The sequence below is a fragment of the Oncorhynchus nerka genome, linkage group LG13, assembly GCF_034236695.1.
Source record: "Oncorhynchus nerka isolate Pitt River linkage group LG13, Oner_Uvic_2.0, whole genome shotgun sequence".
Taxonomy (NCBI): Eukaryota; Metazoa; Chordata; class Actinopteri; order Salmoniformes; family Salmonidae; genus Oncorhynchus; species Oncorhynchus nerka.
Genome location: NC_088408.1, coordinates 3,264,830 through 3,282,665, shown reverse-complemented (window position 1 = coordinate 3,282,665; position 17,836 = coordinate 3,264,830). Strand labels below are relative to the sequence as shown.

At 49.4% G+C, this 17,836-nt stretch overlaps 1 protein-coding gene across 1 annotated transcript in view; it reads left to right on the top strand.

The window, feature by feature from the left end:
* Window positions 1-17,836, top strand: part of nbas (NBAS subunit of NRZ tethering complex) — a 337,178-nt gene that overhangs the window by 189,742 nt on the left and 129,600 nt on the right. Inside the window, 4 exon segments of the mRNA XM_065026122.1 lie at window positions 5,203-5,279; window positions 5,378-5,515; window positions 16,431-16,654; window positions 16,738-16,848. Coding sequence (XP_064882194.1) covers window positions 5,203-5,279; window positions 5,378-5,515; window positions 16,431-16,654; window positions 16,738-16,848 — 550 coding nt within the window.

Below are 17,836 nucleotides of genomic sequence, written 5' to 3'. Positions count from 1 at the left end.
AGTGGGGGGATATAGGGGATTCTAGTGGGGGGATATAGGGGATTCTAGTGGGGGATGGGGGATTCTAGTGGGGGGATGTAGGGGATATAGGGGATTCTAGTGGGGGGATGGGATTCTAGTGGGGGATAGGGGATTCTAGTGGGGGATATAGGGATTCTAGTGGGGGGGTAGCATGGAGAAGCTAAAGTATTCTAGTGGGGGGATGTAGGGATTCTAGTGGGGGGGGGGGTATAGGGGATTCTAGTGGGGGGATATAGGGGATTCTAGTGGGGGGATATAGGGATTCTAGTGGGGGTTCTAGTGGGGGATATATGGGATTCTAGTGGGGGGGTATAGGGGATTCTAGTGGGGGGATATAGGGGATTCTAGTGGGGGATATAGGGATTCTAGTGGGGGGATATAGGGGATTCTAGTGGGGGGGGATATAGGGGATTCTAGTGGGGGGATATAGGGATTCTAGTGGGGGATATAGGGGATTCTAGTGGGGGGGTATAGGGGATTCTAGTGGGGGGATATAGGGGATTCTAGTGGGGGGATATAGGGGATTCTAGTGGGGGGATGTAGGGGATTCTAGTGGGGGATATAGGGATTCTAGTGGGGGGATGTAGGGGATTCTAGTGGGGGATATAGGGGATTCTAGTGGGGGGATGTAGGTAGCACACAGGATGACATAATTTACATTCAAACGGCTCTCCTGTAAAGTCGTGACTTGCGACATCCGCCTAGTTTCCTGAATCGGGTAACATATCTTGCTGTCTGATATGGGGGAGGCCAATATAGTGTGTGGTCAGGGTTTGTTTGGGGGGGTATTAGCTGATTGGGGTGTGGCTGGGGATGCTGTGGTCTGGGTGTAGGTCCTCTGGGCGTGGGTCATCTGGGCGTGGGTCATCTGGGCGTGGGTCATCTGGGCGTGGGTCATCTGGGCGTGGGTCATCTGGGCGTGGGTTATCTGGGCGTGGGTTATCTGGGCGTGGGTTATCTGGGCGTGGGTTCTCTGGGCGTGGGTCCTCTGGGCGTGGGTCCTCTGGGCGTGGGTCCTCTGGGCGTGGGTCCTCTGGGCGTGGGTCCTCTGGGCGTGGGTCCTCTGGGCGTGGGTCCTCTGGGCGTGGGTTCTCTGGGCGTGGGTCCTCTGGGTGTGGGTCCTCTGGGCGTGGGTTCTCTCGGTGCAGGTCCTTCAGGAGGAGGTCTTGCAGGTCTGGGAGGGTCTCCAGCTGGTCTGGGTTGGGTGCCCGTTGCTCTGTTGCTCCTGTTTGAGGTGCTCGGACTGTCATTCACCCGCTGTATGGTGGCAGGGAGAAAGTGTTTTGATGGTAGCTCTCTCTCTTGGTAGAGTTCAGCTTTAGTCCCTCCTCCTCTCTCTTGGTAGAGTTCAGCTTTAGTCCCTCCTCCTCTCTCTTGGTAGAGTTCAGCTTTAGTCCCTCCTCCTTTCTCTTGGTAGAGTTCAGCTTTAGTCCCTCCTTCTCTCTCTTGGTAGAGTTCAGCTTTAGTCCCTCCTCCTTTCTCTTGGTAGAGTTCAGCTTTAGTCCCTCCTCCTCTCTCTTGGTAGAGTTCAGCTTTGCTCTCTCGCTGTCTCACTCGCTCACTCTCTTCTCTTTTCTCCTCGCTCTCTCTCGTTCTTTTGTTCTCTCTTGTTCTCGCTCTCTCTCTCTCGCTCGTTCTCTCGCTCTCGATCTCTCGCCCTATCACATAGTGCTTGAGGTACTTTAAGCACTTAATTTTGGAAATTCAAGTACTGGATTATCTTGAAAACCAGACATTATCTCAAGTTGGTACTTCACAAGTACTTGATTTATAACGAGGAGAAAAGAAAACGATCGAATATGTTCATATGAAAAATGTATTGGTCTTGAAAATTAATTTCCAAGCAGACTACTGAGTTGTATTTCCCGAAGTGTTTCGCTCTCTTGTTGTCGCTCATTCTACCCACAATGCCACTCAGTCAGGCAGGTACAGAACTGACTGATTAGGTGCCACCAAAGGTTACATTGGGAGCTGAAATGCCGGGCAAATGTGGATCCTGTCTGGCAGGATGTTGATGTTTATGAATGGGTTTTGCCAGACCCAACCAGGGATGTAGTGGAAAGGAAATGGCGTTTACTCACTGTTTTATTTTGTTAATGATAGTTTAGCCACTAATTATTGCATTCCCGGTGTTCATCTCTCCCTTGATGGTAGAGTTCAGCTTTAGTCCCTCCTCCTCCTCTCTCTTGATGGTTGAGTTCAGCTTTAGTCCCTCCTCCTCCTCTCTCTTGATGGTAGAGTTCAGCTTTAGTCCCTCCTCCTCTCTCTCTCTCTCTCTCTCTCTCGATGGTGGAGTTCAGCTTTAGTCCCTCCTCTCTCTCTCTCTCTCTTGATGGTAGAGTTCAGCTTTAGTCCCTCCTCCTCCCCTCTCTCTCTCTTGATGGTAGAGTTCAGCTTTAGTCCCTCCTCCTCCCCTCTCTCTCTCTTGATGGTAGAGTTCAGCTTTAGTCCCTCCTCCTCTCTCTCTCTCTCTTGATGGTAGAGTTCAGCTTTAGTCCCTCCTCTCTCTCTTGATGGTGGAGTTCAGCTTTAGTCCCTCCTCCTCCTCCCCTTTAGTCCCTCCTCCTCCCCCTTGATGGTGGAAGAGTTCAGCTTTAGTCCCTCCTCCTCCCCCCTCTCTCTCTTGATGGTAGAGTTCAGCTTTAGTCCCTCCTCCTCCCCCCTCTCTCTCTTGATGGTAGAGTTCAGCTTTAGTCCCTCCTCCTCCCCCCTCTCTCTCTTGATGGTGGAGTTCAGCTTTAGTCCCTCCTCTCTCTCTTGATGGTGGAGTTCAGCTTTAGTCCCTCCTCTCTCTTGATGGTGGAGTTCAGCTTTAGTCCCTCCTCCCTCTCTCTCGATGGTAGAGTTCAGCTTTAGTCCCCTCCTCCCCCTCTCCCAGCTTTAGTCCCTCCTCTCTCTTGATGGTAGAGTTCATGGTAGAGTTCTTTAGTCCCTCCTCCTCCTCCCTCCTCCTCTCTCTTGATGGTAGAGTTCAGCTTTAGTCCCTCCTCCTCCTTGATGGTAGAGTTCAGCTTTAGTCCCTCCTCTCTCTTGATGGTAGAGTTCAGCTTTAGTCCCTCCTCCTCCTCTTTAGTCCCTCTCCTCTCTCTTGATGGTAGAGTTCAGCTTTAGTCCCTCCTCCTCTCTTGATGGTAGAGTTCAGCTTTAGTCCCTCCTCCTCTCTCTTGATGGTAGAGTTCAGCTTTAGTCCCTCCTCCTCCTCCTTGATGGTAGAGTTCAGCTTTAGTCCTCTCCTCTCTCTTGATGGTAGAGTTCAGCTTTAGTCCCTCCTCCTCCTCTCTGATGGTAGAGTTCAGCTTTAGTCCCTCCTCCTCTCTTGATGGTAGAGTTCAGCTTTAGTCCCTCCTCCTCTCTCTCTTGATGGTAGAGTTCTTTAGTCCCTCCTCCTCTCTCTTGATTCAGCTTTAGTCCCTTCAGGTTTCAGCTCCCTCCTCCTCTCTCTCTTGATGGTAGAGTTCAGCTTTAGTCCCTCCTCCTCTCTCTTGATGGTAGAGTTCAGCTTTAGTCCCTCCTCCTCTCGATGGTAGAGTTCAGCTCTTGATGGTAGAGTTCAGCTTTAGTCCCTCCTCCTCTCTCTCGATGGTAGAGTTCAGTAGTCCCTTCAGCTTTAGAGTTCAGCTTTAGTCCTCCTCCTCTCTCTTGATGGTAGAGTTCAGCTTTAGTCCCTCCTCCTCTCTCAGCTTTAGTCCCTCTCCTCTCTCTGATGGTAGAGTTCAGCTTTAGTCCCTCCTCCTCTCTCTCTTGATGGTAGAGTTCAGTTCCCTCCTCCTCTCTCTCGCTTTAGTCCCTCCTCCTCTCTGGTAGAGTTCAGCTTGATGGTAGAGTTCAGCTTTAGTCCCTCCTCCTCTCTCTCGATGGTAGAGTTCAGCTTTAGTCCCTCCTCCTCTCTCTCGATGGTAGAGTTCAGCTTTAGTCCCTCCTCCTCTCTCTCGATGGTAGAGTTCAGCTTTAGTCCCTCCTCCTCTCGATCTTTAGTCCTCCTCCTCTCTCTCGATGGTAGAGTTCAGCTTTAGTCCCTCCTCCTCTCTCTCTGGTAGAGTGGTCCCTCCTCCTCTCTCTCGATGGTAGAGTTCAGATTTAGTCCCTCCTCCTCTCTCTCGATGGTAGAGTTCAGCTTTAGTCCCTCCTCCTCTCTCTTGATGGTAGAGTTCAGCTTTAGTCCCTCCTCCTCTCTCTCTTGATGGTAGAGTTCAGCTTTAGTCCCTCCTCCTCTCTCTCTTGATGGTAGAGTTCAGCTTTAGTCCCTCCTCCTCTCTCTCTTGATGGTAGAGTTCAGCTTTAGTCCCTCCTCCTCTCTCTCTTGATGGTAGAGTTCAGCTTTAGTCCCTCCTCCTCTCTCTCTCGATGGTAGAGTTCAGCTTTAGTCCCTCCTCCTCTCTCTCTCGATGGTAGAGTTCAGCTTTAGTCCCTCCTCCTCTCAGCTTTAGTCCCTCCTCTCTCTCTCGATGGTAGAGTTCAGCTTTAGTCCCTCCTCCTCTCTCTCTCGATGGTAGAGTTCAGTCCCTCCTTATGGTAGAGTCAGCTTTAGTCCTCCTCCTCTCTCTCGATGGTAGAGTTCAGCTTTAGTCCCTCCTCCTCCTCAGCTTTAGTCTCTCTCTGGTAGAGTTCAGCTTTAGTCCCTCCTCCTCTCTCTCGATGGTAGAGTTCAGCTTTAGTCCCTCCTCCTCTCTCTCGATGGTAGAGTTCAGCTTTAGTCCCTCCTCCTCTCTCTCGATGGTAGAGTTCAGCTTTAGTCCCTCCTCCTCTCTCTCGATGGTAGAGTTCAGCTTTAGTCCCTCCTCCTCTCTCTCGATGGTAGAGTTCAGCTTTAGTCCCTCCTCCTCTCTCTCTTGATGGTAGAGTTCAGCTTTAGTCCCTCCTCCTCTCTCTCTTGATGGTAGAGTTCAGCTTTAGTCCCTCCTCCTCTCTCTCTTGATGGTAGAGTTCAGCTTTAGTCCCTCCTCCTCTCTCTCTCGATGGTAGAGTTCAGATTTAGTTCCTCTCTCTCTCTCTCTCCTTCCCACCTCTCCTCCACACTCTCTCTCAATTAAATGTCAGTTGTAAGGTCTTTATTGGCATAGGAAACATGAAATGTTAACATTTCCAAAGCAAGTGAAGTCCCCCCACTCTTTCTCAGGTCAATTCAAGGGGCTTTATTGGCATGGGAAACATATGTTATCGTTTCCTGTCTCTCTCTCTCAGTACTACTGCAGCTGGCCAGTGATGCCTTTCCCAGAGACATGACCCTGGCTCTGGCCTATCTCCTGGCTCTGCCGCAGGTAACACACACGCTCTGCTCTCTGATTGGTCAGTTACATTCATCTGTATGCTGACCTCTTTTCACCTGTATACTCCACACTGGTACCCCCCCCCCCAGGTCCTGGATGCTAACAGGTGTTTTGAGAAGCAGTCCCACTCGGCCCTGTCCCTGCAGCTAGCAGCCTACTACTATAGTCTACAGATCTACAACCACCTGGTCCCATGCCTCAAGGCCAACACACACACTCTCTACAGGGTGAGTACACGGTGTGTGTTTGAGGTGTGTGTGAGGTGTGTGTGAGGTGTGTGTGAGGTGTGTGTGAGGTGTGTGTGAGGTGTGAGGTGTGTGTGAGGTGTGTTTGAGCTGTGTTTGAGGTGTGTTTGAGGTGTGTGTAGTTCAGCCTACTACTATAGCCATAGGTGTGGTGTCTAATGAGCTAAGCTTCCCAAAACGGTCCATAAAACAGACCTACGGGGTTCTACGTTGTTGATAGTGTCGTATGAAACAGACCTACGGGGTTCTACGTTGTTGATAGTGTCGTATGAAACAGACCTACGGGGTTCTACGTTGTTGATAGTGTCGTATGAAACAGACCTACGGGGTTCTACGTTGTTGATAGTGTCGTATGAAACAGACCTACGGGGTTCTACGTTGTTGATTGTTGATAGCTGCAGGCAGAACAGTTGAAACTGGAGCAGCAGCACGGCCAGGTGGACTGGGGACAGCAAGGAGTCATCAGGTCAGTCCTGAGGGATGGTCCTAGGGGTCAGGTCATGAGAGAGAGAGAGAGAATTATTAAATTCACACAGGACACTGGATAATACAGGAGAAGTACTCCTGATATAACAAACGGACCCTATGCCCCCCAACACAAACTATTGCAGCATAAATACTGGAGGCTGAGACAGGAGGGGTCAGGAGACACTGTGGCCCCATCCGACGACACCCCCGGACAGGGCCAAACAGGAAGGATATAACCCCACCCACTTTGCCAAAGCACAGCCCCCACACCACTAGAGGGATATCTTCAACCACCAACTTACCATCCTGAGACAAGGCAGAGTATAGCCCACAATGATCTCCACCATGGCACAACCCAAGGGGGGCGCCAACCCGGACAGGAAGATCACGTCATTGACTCCACCCACTCAAGTGACGCACCCCTCCTAGGAACGGCATGGAAGAGCACCAGTAAGCCAGTGACTCAGCCCCTGTAATAGGGTTAGAGGCAGAGAATCCCAGTTGAAAGAGGGGAACCGGCCAGGCAGAGACAGCAAGGGTGGTTCGTTGCTCCAGAGCCTTTCCGTTCACCTTCACACTCCTGGGCCAGACTACACTCAGTCATAGGACCTACTGAAGAGATGAGTCTTCAGTAAAGACTTAAAGGTTGAGACCGAGTTGGCGTCTCTCACATGGGTAGGCAGACCATTACATAAAAATGGAGCTCTATAGGAGAAAGCCTCCAGCTGTTTGCTTAGAAATTCTAGGGACAATTAGGAGGCCTGCGTCTTGTGACCGTAGCGTACGTGTAGGTATGTACGGCAGGACCAAATCAGAGAGAGAGGTAGGAGCCCATGTAATGCTTTGTAGGTTAGCAGTAAAACCTTGAAATCAACCCTTGCTTTGACAGGAAGCCAGTGTAGAGAGGCTAGCAGGGGTTGGGGTTGTTGTTTATCAGTGGTATTCTGTGGTGGTAGGGGTTGTTTATCAGTGGTATTCTGTGGTGGTAGGGGTTGTTTATCTGTGGTGGTAGTGGTTGTTGTTTATCAGTGGTATTCTGTGGTGGTAGGGGTTGTTTATCAGTGGTATTCTGTGGTGGTAGGGGTTGTTTATCAGTGGTATTCTGTGGTGGTAGGGGTTGTTTATCAGTGGTATTCTGTGGTGGTAGGGGTTGTTTATCAGTGGTGGTAGGGGTTGTTTATCAGTGGTGGTAGGGGTTGTTTATCAGTGGTATTCTGTGGTGGTAGGGGTTGTTTATTACATTTACATTTAAGTCATTTAGCAGACGCTCTTATCCAGAGCGACTTACAAATTGGTGCATTCACCTTATGACATCCAGTGGAACAGCCACTTTACAATAGTGCATCTAAGTCTTTTAAGGGGGGTGAGAAGGATTACTTTATCCTATCCTAGGTATTCCTTAAAGAGGTGGGGTTTCAAGTGTCTCCGGAAGGTGGTGATTGACTCCGCTGTCCTGGCGTCGTGAGGGAGTTTGTTCCACCATTGGGGGGCCAGAGCAGCGAACAGTTTTGACTGGGCTGAGCGGGAACTGTACTTCCTCAGTGGTAGGGAGGCGAGCAGGCCAGAGGTGGATGAACGCAGTGCCCTTGTTTGGGTGTAGGGCCTGATCAGAGCCTGGAGGTACTGAGGTGCCGTTCCCCTCACAGCTCCGTAGGCAAGCACCATGGTCTTGTAGCGGATGCGAGCTTCAACTGGAAGCCAGTGGAGAGAGCGGAGGAGCGGGGTGACGTGAGAGAACTTGGGAAGGTTGAACACCAGACGGGCTGCGGCGTTCTGGATGAGTTGTAGGGGTTTAATGGCACAGGCAGGGAGCCCAGCCAACAGCGAGTTGCAGTAATCCAGACGGGAGATGACAAGTGCCTGGATTAGGACCTGCGCCGCTTCCTGTGTGAGGCAGGGTCGTACTCTGCGGATGTTGTAGAGCATGAACCTACAGGAAGAACCTAAGAACCTACAGCTAAGAACCTACATCCACCGCCTTGATGTTAGTTGAGAACGACAGGGTGTTGTCCAGGATCACGCCAAGGTTCTTAGCGCTCTGGGAGGAGGACACGATGGAGTTGTCAACCGTGATGGCGAGATCATGGAACGGGCAGTCCTTCCCCGGGAGGAAGAGCAGCTCCGTCTTGCCGAGGTTCAGCTTGAGGTGGTGATCCGTCATCCACACTGATATGTCTGCCAGACATGCAGAGATGCGATTCGCCACCTGGTCATCAGAGGGGGGAAAGGAGAAGATTAATTGTGTGTCGTCTGCATAGCAATGATAGGAGAGACCATGTGAGGTTATGACAGAGCCAAGTGACTTGGTGTATAGCGAGAATAGGAGAGGGCCTAGAACAGAGCCCTGGGGACACCAGTGGTGAGAGCGCGGTGAGGAGACAGATTCTCGCCACGCCACCTGGTAGGAGCGACCTGTCAGGTAGGACGCAATCCAAGCATGGGCCGCGCCGGAGATGCCCAACTCGGAGAGGGTGGAGAGGAGGATCTGATGGTTCACAGTATCGAAGGCAGCCGATAGGTCTAGAAGGATGAGAGCAGAGGAGAGAGAGTTAGCTTTAGCAGTGCGGAGTGCCTCCGTGATACAGAGAAGAGCAGTCTCAGTTGAATGACTAGTCTTGAAACCTGACTGATTTGGATCAAGAAGGTCATTCTGAGAGAGATAGCGGGAGAGCTGGCCAAGGACGGCACGTTCAAGAGTTTTGGAGAGAAAAGAAAGAAGGGATACTGGTCGGTAGTTGTTGACATCGGAGGGATCGAGTGTAGGTTTTTTCAGAAGGGGTGCAACTCTCGCTCTCTTGAAGACGGGAGGGACGTAGCCAGCGGTCAGGGATGAGTTGATGAGCGAGGTGAGGTAAGGGAGAAGGTCACCGGAAATGGTCTGGAGAAGAGAGGAGGGGATAGGGTCAAGCGGGCAGGTTGTTGGGCGGCCGGCCGTCACAAGACGCGAGATGTCATCTGGAGAGAGAGGGAGAAAGAGGTCAGAGCACAGGGTAGGGCAGTGTGAGCAGAACCAGCGGTGTCGTTTGACTTAGCAAACGAGGATCGGATGTCGTCGACCTTCTTTATAAAATGGTTGACGAAGTCATCTGCAGAGAGGAGGAGGGGGGGAGGAGGATTCAGGAGGGAGGAGAAGGTGGCAAAGAGCTTCCTAGGGTTAGAGGCAGATGCTTGGAATTTAGAGTGGTAGAAAGTGGCTTTAGCAGCAGAGACAGAGGAGGAAAATGTAGAGAGGAGGGAGTGAAAGGATGCCAGGTCTGCAGGGAGGCGGGTTTTCCTCCATTTCCGCTCGGCTGCCCGGAGCCCTGTTCTGTGAGCTCGCAATGAGTCGTCGAGCCACGGAGCGGGAGGGGGAGGACCGAGCCGGCCTGGAGGATAGGGGACATAGAGAGTCAAAGGATGCAGAAAGGGAGGAGAGGAGGGTTGAGGAGGCAGAATCAGGAGATAGGTTGGAGAAGGTTTGAGCAGAGGAAGAGATGATAGGATGGAAGAGGAGAGAGTAGCGGGGGAGAGAGAGCGAAGGTTGGGACGGCGCGATACCATCCGAGTAGGGGCAGTGTGGGAAGTGTTGGATGAGAGCGAGAGGGAAAAGGATACAAGGTAGTGGTCGGAGACTTGGAGGGGAGTTGCAACGAGGTTAGTGGAAGAACAGCATCTAGTAAAGATGAGGTCGAGCGTATTTCCTGCCTTGTGAGTAGGGGGAAGGTGAGAGGGTGAGGTCAAAAGAGGAGAGGAGTGGAAAGAAGGAGGCAGAGAGGAATGAGTCAAAGGTAGACGTGGGGAGGTTAAAGTCGCCCAGAACTGTGAGAGGTGAGCCGTCCTCAGGAAAGGAGCTTATCAAGGCATCAAGCTCATTGATGAACTCTCCGAGGGAACCTGGAGGGCGATAAATGATAAGGATGTTAAGCTTGAAAGGGCTGGTAACTGTGACAGCATGGAATTCAAAGGAGGCGATAGACAGATGGGTAAGGGGAGAAAGAGAGAATGACCACTTGGGAGAGATGAGGATCCCGGTGCCACCACCCGCTGACCAGAAGCTCTCGGGGTGTGCGAGAGCACGTGGGCGGACGAAGAGAGAGCAGTAGGAGTAGCGGTGTTGTCTGTGGTGATCCATGTTTCCGTCAGAGCCAAGAAGTCGAGGACTGGAGGGAGGCATAGGCTGAGATGAACTCTGCCTTGTTGGCCGCAGATCGGCAGTTCCAGAGGCTACCGGAGACCTGGAACTCCACGTGGGTCGTGCGCGCTGGGACCACCAGATTAGGGTGGCTGCGGCCATGCGGTGTGGAGCGTTTGTATGGTCTGTGCAGAGAGGAGAGAACAGGGATAGACAGACACATAGTTGACAGGCTAGAGAAGAGGCTACGCTAATGCAGAGGAGATTGGAATGACAAGTGGACTACACGTCTCGAATGTTCAGAAAGTTAAGCTTACGTAGCAAGAATCTAATTGACTAAAATGATTAAAATGATACAGTACTGCTGAGGTAGGCTAGCTGGCAGTGGCTGCGTTGTTGACTTTGTAGGCTAGCTGGCAGTGGCTGCGTTGTTGACACTACACTAATCAAGTCGTTGAGTGTAAAGTTTCTACAATGCTACTATTCGGGGGCTAGCTGGCTAGCTAGCAGTGTTGATTACGTTACGTTTATCAGTGGTATTCTGTGGTGGTAGGGGTTGTTGTGTATCAGTGGTATTCTGTGGTGGTAGGGGTTGTTTATCAGTGGTATTCTGTGGTGGTAGGGGTTGTTTATCAGTGGTATTCTGTGGTGGTAGGGGTTGTTTATCAGTGGTATTCTGTGGTGGTAGGGGTTGTTGTTTATCAGTGGTATTCTGTGGTGGTAGGGGTTGTTGTTTATCAGTGGTATTCTGTGGTGGTAGGGGTTGTTGTTTATCAGTGGTATTCTGTGGTGGTAGGGGTTGTTTATCAGTGGTATTCTGTGGTGTTAGGGGTTGTTGTTTATCAGTGGTATTCTGTGGTGGTAGGGGTTGTTGTTTATCAGTGGTATTCTGTGGTGGTAGGGGTTGTTGTTTATCAGTGGTATTCTGTGGTGGTAGGGGTTGTTTATCAGTGGTATTCTGTGGTGGTAGGGGTTGTTGTGTATCAGTGGTATTCTGTGGTGGTAGGGGTTGTTGTGTATCAGTGGTATTCTGTGGTTGTAGGGTTGTTTATCAGTGGTATTCTGTGGTGGTAGGGGTTGTTGTTTATCAGTGGTATTCTGTGGTGGTAGGGGTTGTTTATCACTGGTATTCTGTGGTGGTAGGGGTTGTTGTTTATCAGTGGTATTCTGTGGTGGTAGGGGTTGTTGTGTATCAGTGGTATTCTGTGGTTGTAGGGGTTGTTTATCAGTGGTATTCTGTGGTGGTAGGGGTTGTTTATCAGTGGTATTCTGTGGTGGTAGGGGTTGTTTATCAGTGGTGGTAGGGGTTGCACTCACACACTGGCGTGCACTCACACACTGGCACTCTCTCACTCCCCTACTCTCTCTCTCTCTCTCACTCTCTCTCTCTGCTCTCTCTCTCTCTCTCTCTCTCTCACTCTCACTGGACAGACTCTCAGAGTCTCTCTCTCTCTCTCTGTTCTCTCTCCTCAACTCCTCCAGCATGGCTCTCTCTTTCTCTCTCATCTCTGGGGTGGCTTTCTTTAAATTCGAAGGGCTTTATTGGGAAACATGTTAACATTGCCAAAGCAAGTGAGGTAGATAATATACAAAAGTGAAATAAACAATAAAAATGAACAGTAAACATTACACATACAGAAGTTTCAAAACAATAAAGACATTACAAATGTCTTTTATATATATATATATATATATATATATACTGCTCAAAAAAATAAATGGAACACTTAAACAACACAATGTAACTCCACGTCAATCACACTTCTGTGAAATCAAACTGTCCACTTAGGAAGCAACACTGATTGACAAATGTCACATGCTGTTGTGCAAATGGAATAGACAACAGGTGGAAATTATAGGCAATTAGCAAGACACCCCCAATAAAGGAGTGGTTCTGCAGGTGGTGACCACAGATCACTTCTCAGTTCCTATGCTTCCTGGCTGATGTTTTGGTCACTTTTGAATGCTGGCGGTGCTTTCACTCTAGTAGTAGCATGAGACGGAGTCTACAACCCACACAAGTGGCTCAGGTAATGCAGCTCATCCAGGATGGCACATCAATGCGAGCTATGGCAAGAAGGTTTGCTGTGTCTGTCAGCGTAGTGTCCAGAGCATGGAGGCGCTACCAGGAGACAGGCCAGTACATCAGGAGACGTGGAGGAGGCCGTAGGAGGGCAACAACCCAGCAGCAGGACCGCTACCTCCGCCTTTGTGCAAGGAGGAGCAGGAGGAGCACTGCCAGAGCCCTGCAAAATGACCTCCAGCAGGCCACAAATGTGCATGTGTCTGCTCAAACGGTCAGAAACAGACTCAATGAGGGTGGTATGAGGGCCCGACGTCCACAGGTGGGGGTTGTGCTTACAGCCCAACACCGTGCAGGACGTTTGGCATTTGCCAGAGAACACCAAGATTGGCAAATTCGCCACTGGCGCCCTGTGCTCTTTACCGATGAAAGCAGGTTCACACTGAGCACATGTGACAGACGCCGTGGAGAATGTTCTGCTGCCTGCAACATCCTCCAGCATGGCCGGTTTGGCGGTGGGTCAGTCATGGTGTGGGGTGGCATTTCTTTGGGGGGCCACACAGCCCTCCATGTGCTCGACAGAGGTAGCCTGACTGCCATTAGGTTACAGAGATGAGATCCTCAGACCCCTTGTGAGACCATATGCTGGTGCGGTTGGCCCTGGGTTCCTCCTAATGCAGGACAATGCTAGACCTCATGTGGCTGGAGTGTGTCAGCAGTTCCTGCAAGAGGAAGGTATTGATGCTATGGACTGGCCCGCCCGTTCCCCAGACCTGAATCCAATTGAGCACATCTGGGACATCATGTCTCGCTCCATCCACCAACGCCACGTTGCACCACAGACTGTCCAGGAGTTGGCGGATGCTTTAGTCCAGGTCTGGGAGAAGATCCCTCAGGAGACCATCCGCCACCTCATCAGGAGCATGCCCAGGCGTTGTAGGGAGGTCATACAGGCACGTGGAGGCCACACACACTACTGAGCCTCAGTTTGACTTGTTTTAAGGACATTACATCAAAGTTGGATCAGCCTGTAGTGTGGGTTTCCACTTTAATTTTGAGTGTGACTCCAAATCCAGACCTCCATGGGTTGATAAATTTGATTTCCATTGATAATTTGTGTGATTTTGTTGTCAGCACATTCAACTATGTAAAGAAAAAAGTATTTAATAAGAATATTTCATTCATTCAGATCTAGGATGTGTTATTTTAGTGTTCCCTTTATTTGTTTGAGCAGTGTGTGTGTGTTTTAACAATGTACAAATGGTTAAAGGACACAAGATAAAATAAATAAGCATAAATATGGGTTGTATTTACAATGGTGTTTGTTCTTCACTGGTTGCCCTTTTCTTGTGGAAACAGGTCCCAGTAGTGGGTTGTGGTCCTGTTCCCTCCCAGTAGTGGGTTGTGGTCCTGTTCCCTCCCAGTAGTGGGTTGTGGTCCTGTTCCCTCCCAGTAGTGGGTTGTGGTCCTGTTCCCTCCCAGTAGTGGGTTGTGGTCCTGTTCCTCCCAGTAGTGGGTTGTGGTCCTGTTCCCTCCCAGTAGTGGGTTGTGGTCCTGTTCCCTCCCAGTAGTGGGTTGTGGTCCTGTTCCCTCCCAGTAGTGGGTTGTGGTCCTGTTCCCTCCCAGTAGTGGGTTGTGGTCCTGTTCCCTCCCAGTAGTGGGTTGTGGTCCTGTTCCCTCCCAGTAGTGGGTTGTGGTCCTGTTCCCTCCCAGTAGTGGGTTGTGGTCCTGTTCCCTCCCAGTAGTGGGTTGTTGTGTAGTGGGTTGTGGTCCTGTTCCCTCCCAGTAGTGGGTTGTGGTCCTGTTCCCTCCCAGTAGTGGGTTGTGGTCCTGTTCCTCCCAGTAGTGGGTTGTGGTCCTGTTCCCTCCCAGTAGTGGGTTGTGGTCCTGTTCCCTCCCAGTAGTGGGTTGTGGTCCTGTTCCCTCCCAGTAGTGGGTTGTGGTCCTGTTCCCTCCCAGTAGTGGGTTGTGGTCCTGTTCCCTCCCAGTAGTGGGTTGTGGTCCTGTTCCCTCCCAGTAGTGGGTTGTGGTCCTGTTCCTCCCAGTAGTGGGTTGTGGTCCTGTTCCTCCCCCAGTAGTGGGTTGTGGTCCTGTTCCCTCCCAGTAGTGGGTTGTGGTCCTGTTCCCTCCCAGTAGTGGGTTGTGGTCCTGTTCCCTCCCAGTAGTGGGTTGTGGTCCTGTTCCCTCCCAGTAGTGGGTTGTGGTCCTGTCGTCCACATACTTTTTTGATCATGTGGTGTTTATATTTAAAATCTTTCGCTATTAGATCAAACATTTGGTATTTCTGACACCTCATTTTTTCTTGACGTCTCGCTCTGTGTGGCTCTCGCACATCTTTATATTGTGACAGTTTTACACAACAATGGGGGAGGAGGGAGAGAGAAATAGAAGACGAGGAAGAGGGAAGAGAGAGTAGGTTGCTATGGTGAAAATAAAAAGTGTTGTTGTATTTAGTTAGACGTGATGTATAGTACCAGTCAAAAGTTAAGACACCTCATTCCAGTTTTTATTTTTTACTAATTTCTTCATTGTAGAATAATAGTTTATACATCAAAACTATGAAAATATATTTGAGATTCTTCAAAGTAGTCACCCTTTGCCTTGATGACAGCTTTGCACACTCTTGGCATTCTCTCAAGCGTTATGAGGAATGCTTTTCCAACAGTCTTGAAGTAGTTCCCACATATGCTGAGCACCAACTCATCCCAAACCATCTCAATTGGGTTGTGGTCGGATGATTGTGGAGGCCAGGTCATCTGATGTAGCACTCCATCACTCTCCTTGGTCAAATAGCGATTACTCAGCCTGGAGGTGTGTTGGGTCATTGTCCTGTTGAAAAACAAATCCCACTAAGCGCAAACCAGATGGGATGGCGTATCACTGCAGAACCCTGTGGTAACCATACTGGTTAAGTGTGGTCTAAATAAATAGCAGAGTGTCACTAGCAAAGCACCATCACACCTCCTCCTCCATGCTTCACTGTGAGAACCACACATGCGGAGATCATCCATTCACCTACTCTGCATCTCACAAAGACACGGAGGTTGGAACCAAAAATCTCAAATTTGTATTCATCAGACCAAATGAATGAGACAAGTATCTTCTTCTTATTGTTGTCCTTTAGTTGTGGTTTCTTTGCAGCCATTCAACCATGAAGGCCTGATTCACGCAGTCTCCTCTGAACAGTTGATGTGTGTTACTTGACCTCAAAAGCATTTATTTGGGCTGCAATTTATGGGCTGGTAGCAGCAGAGGTAACTCGGGGTCTTCCTCTCCTGTGGCGGTCCTCATGAGAGCCGGTTTCATCATAGTGCTTGATGGTTTTTGCAACTTCACTTGAGTTCTCGAAACGTTCCGTATTGACTGACCTTCATGTCTTAAAGCAATGATGGACTGTCGTTTCTCTTTGCTTATTTGAGCTGTTCCTGTTAATTGAAATGCATTCCAGGTGACTAGCTCATGAAGCTGGTTGAGAGAATGCCAAGAGTGTGCAAAGCTGTCAAGGCAACGGGTGGCTACTTTGAAGAATCTAAAATACATCAAATATATTTTGATTTGTTTAACACTTTGTTGGTTACTACATGATTCCATATTGCTGGTACTGTGTGGATGTCGGAAGTTTACAAACACTTATGTTGGAGTCATTAAAACTCGTTTTTCAAGAGCGAGTGGAGGTAACGAGTGGAGGACAGAGGAGCCTCTTAAAGAAGTTACAGGTCTGCCAGAAAGAAAAAAAAATTCTACAATGAGATTTTCTGGATTTTTTTCCCCCTCATTTTATCTGTCATAGTTGAAGTGTACCTATGATGAAAATTACAGGCCTCTCTCATCTTTTTAAGTGGGAGAACTTGCACAATTGGTGGCTGACTAGATACTTTTTGCCCCACTGTACATACATATATATATATATAATATACACACACACACACATAAATACTTGTGTGTGTGTATATGTATATGTGTGTATATATATGTAAATGTGTGTTTGTATTTCTCCATATTTAAAACGTATATGGGGGGGGAATTGGAAATAATGCAGACAATTACATTGATGGAAGATCCATCTGCTAAAGACAGATATTAAAGACATTTTTCTGCAAATGTGTTCCTATGGAGATTGCATGGCCGTGTGCTAGATTTTATACACCTGTCAGCAACAGATGTGGCTGAATTCACTAATATGAAGGTGTCATATTTACAATTTATTTTGAACGATTTTAGCCCGATGTCTTTTTGTGACTTTATTGCCTGGAGAGGCTGTGTGACTGAGGAAGGGTGATCTGTTTCTTACTCAGGCCGACCCCAAGGAACTGATCCGATTGGTCACCCAGCACGTGACGGCCCATTCTGATTGGCCAGCGGACGTGGAGGAGTTGATTGGCCAGCTCCAGGTTTATAACGAGCGTCTGACAGACCTGACGCAGGCCCAGGTGTTGCAGGGGCTGGGACGTGGGGTCGACATAAGACGATTCAGTTCCGACACACACTACAAGAAACAGACCATACTGGGTCTGACTGAGTGAGTAGGGGGGGAGGAGTAGCAGAAGGGATTTGTACCAAAATGACCTGGTTTTCCTGAAATCGATGTTTGATGTGTTGCAGGACCCTGGATGACAGCGTGTGGAGGATCAGTCTGTCTCTCGCCCAGCGCTACTGCATTCCCCTCTGGGACATCTATATGACTCACCTGGAGTTCCTCTTCACTGACAGCGGGTAACACACACACACACACACACACACACACACACACACACACACACACACACACACACACACACACACACAGACACACACACACACAGACACACACACACACACACACACACACACACACACACACACACACACACACAGACACACACACACACAGACACACACACACACACACACACACACACACACACACACACAGACACACACACACACACACACACACACAGACACACACAGACACACACACAGACACACACACACACACACACACACAGACACACACACACACACACACACACACACACCACACCACACCACACACACACACCACACCACACACACACACCACCACACACACAGACACACACACCACAACACACAACACACCACACCACACACACACCACACACACACACACCACAACACTCACACACACACACAGACACAGACACACACACACACACACACACACACCACAACACACACCACACCACACCACAACACACCACACACCACACCACACAACACACAACACACAACACACCACACACAACACACAACACACAACACAACACACAACACAACACCACAGACACACACAACACACACACACCTTGCTTCTACACCTGCATTACTTGCTGTTTGGGGTTTTAGGCTGGGTTTCTGTACAGCACTTTGAGATATCAGCTGATGTACGAAGGGCTTTATAAATACATTTGATTTGATTTGACACCACACCACAACACACCACACCACACACACACCACACACACACCACACACACCTTCTCTCTCTCTGTCTCTCTCTCAATGTCAATTCAAGGGGCTTTATTGACATGGGAAACATATGTTTACATTGCCAAAGCAAGTGAGGTAGATAATAAACAAAAGTAAAATAAACAATAACAATTAACAGTAAACATTACACATACAGAATAGAGACATTTCAAATGTCATATTATATATATGTACAGTGTTTTAATGATGTA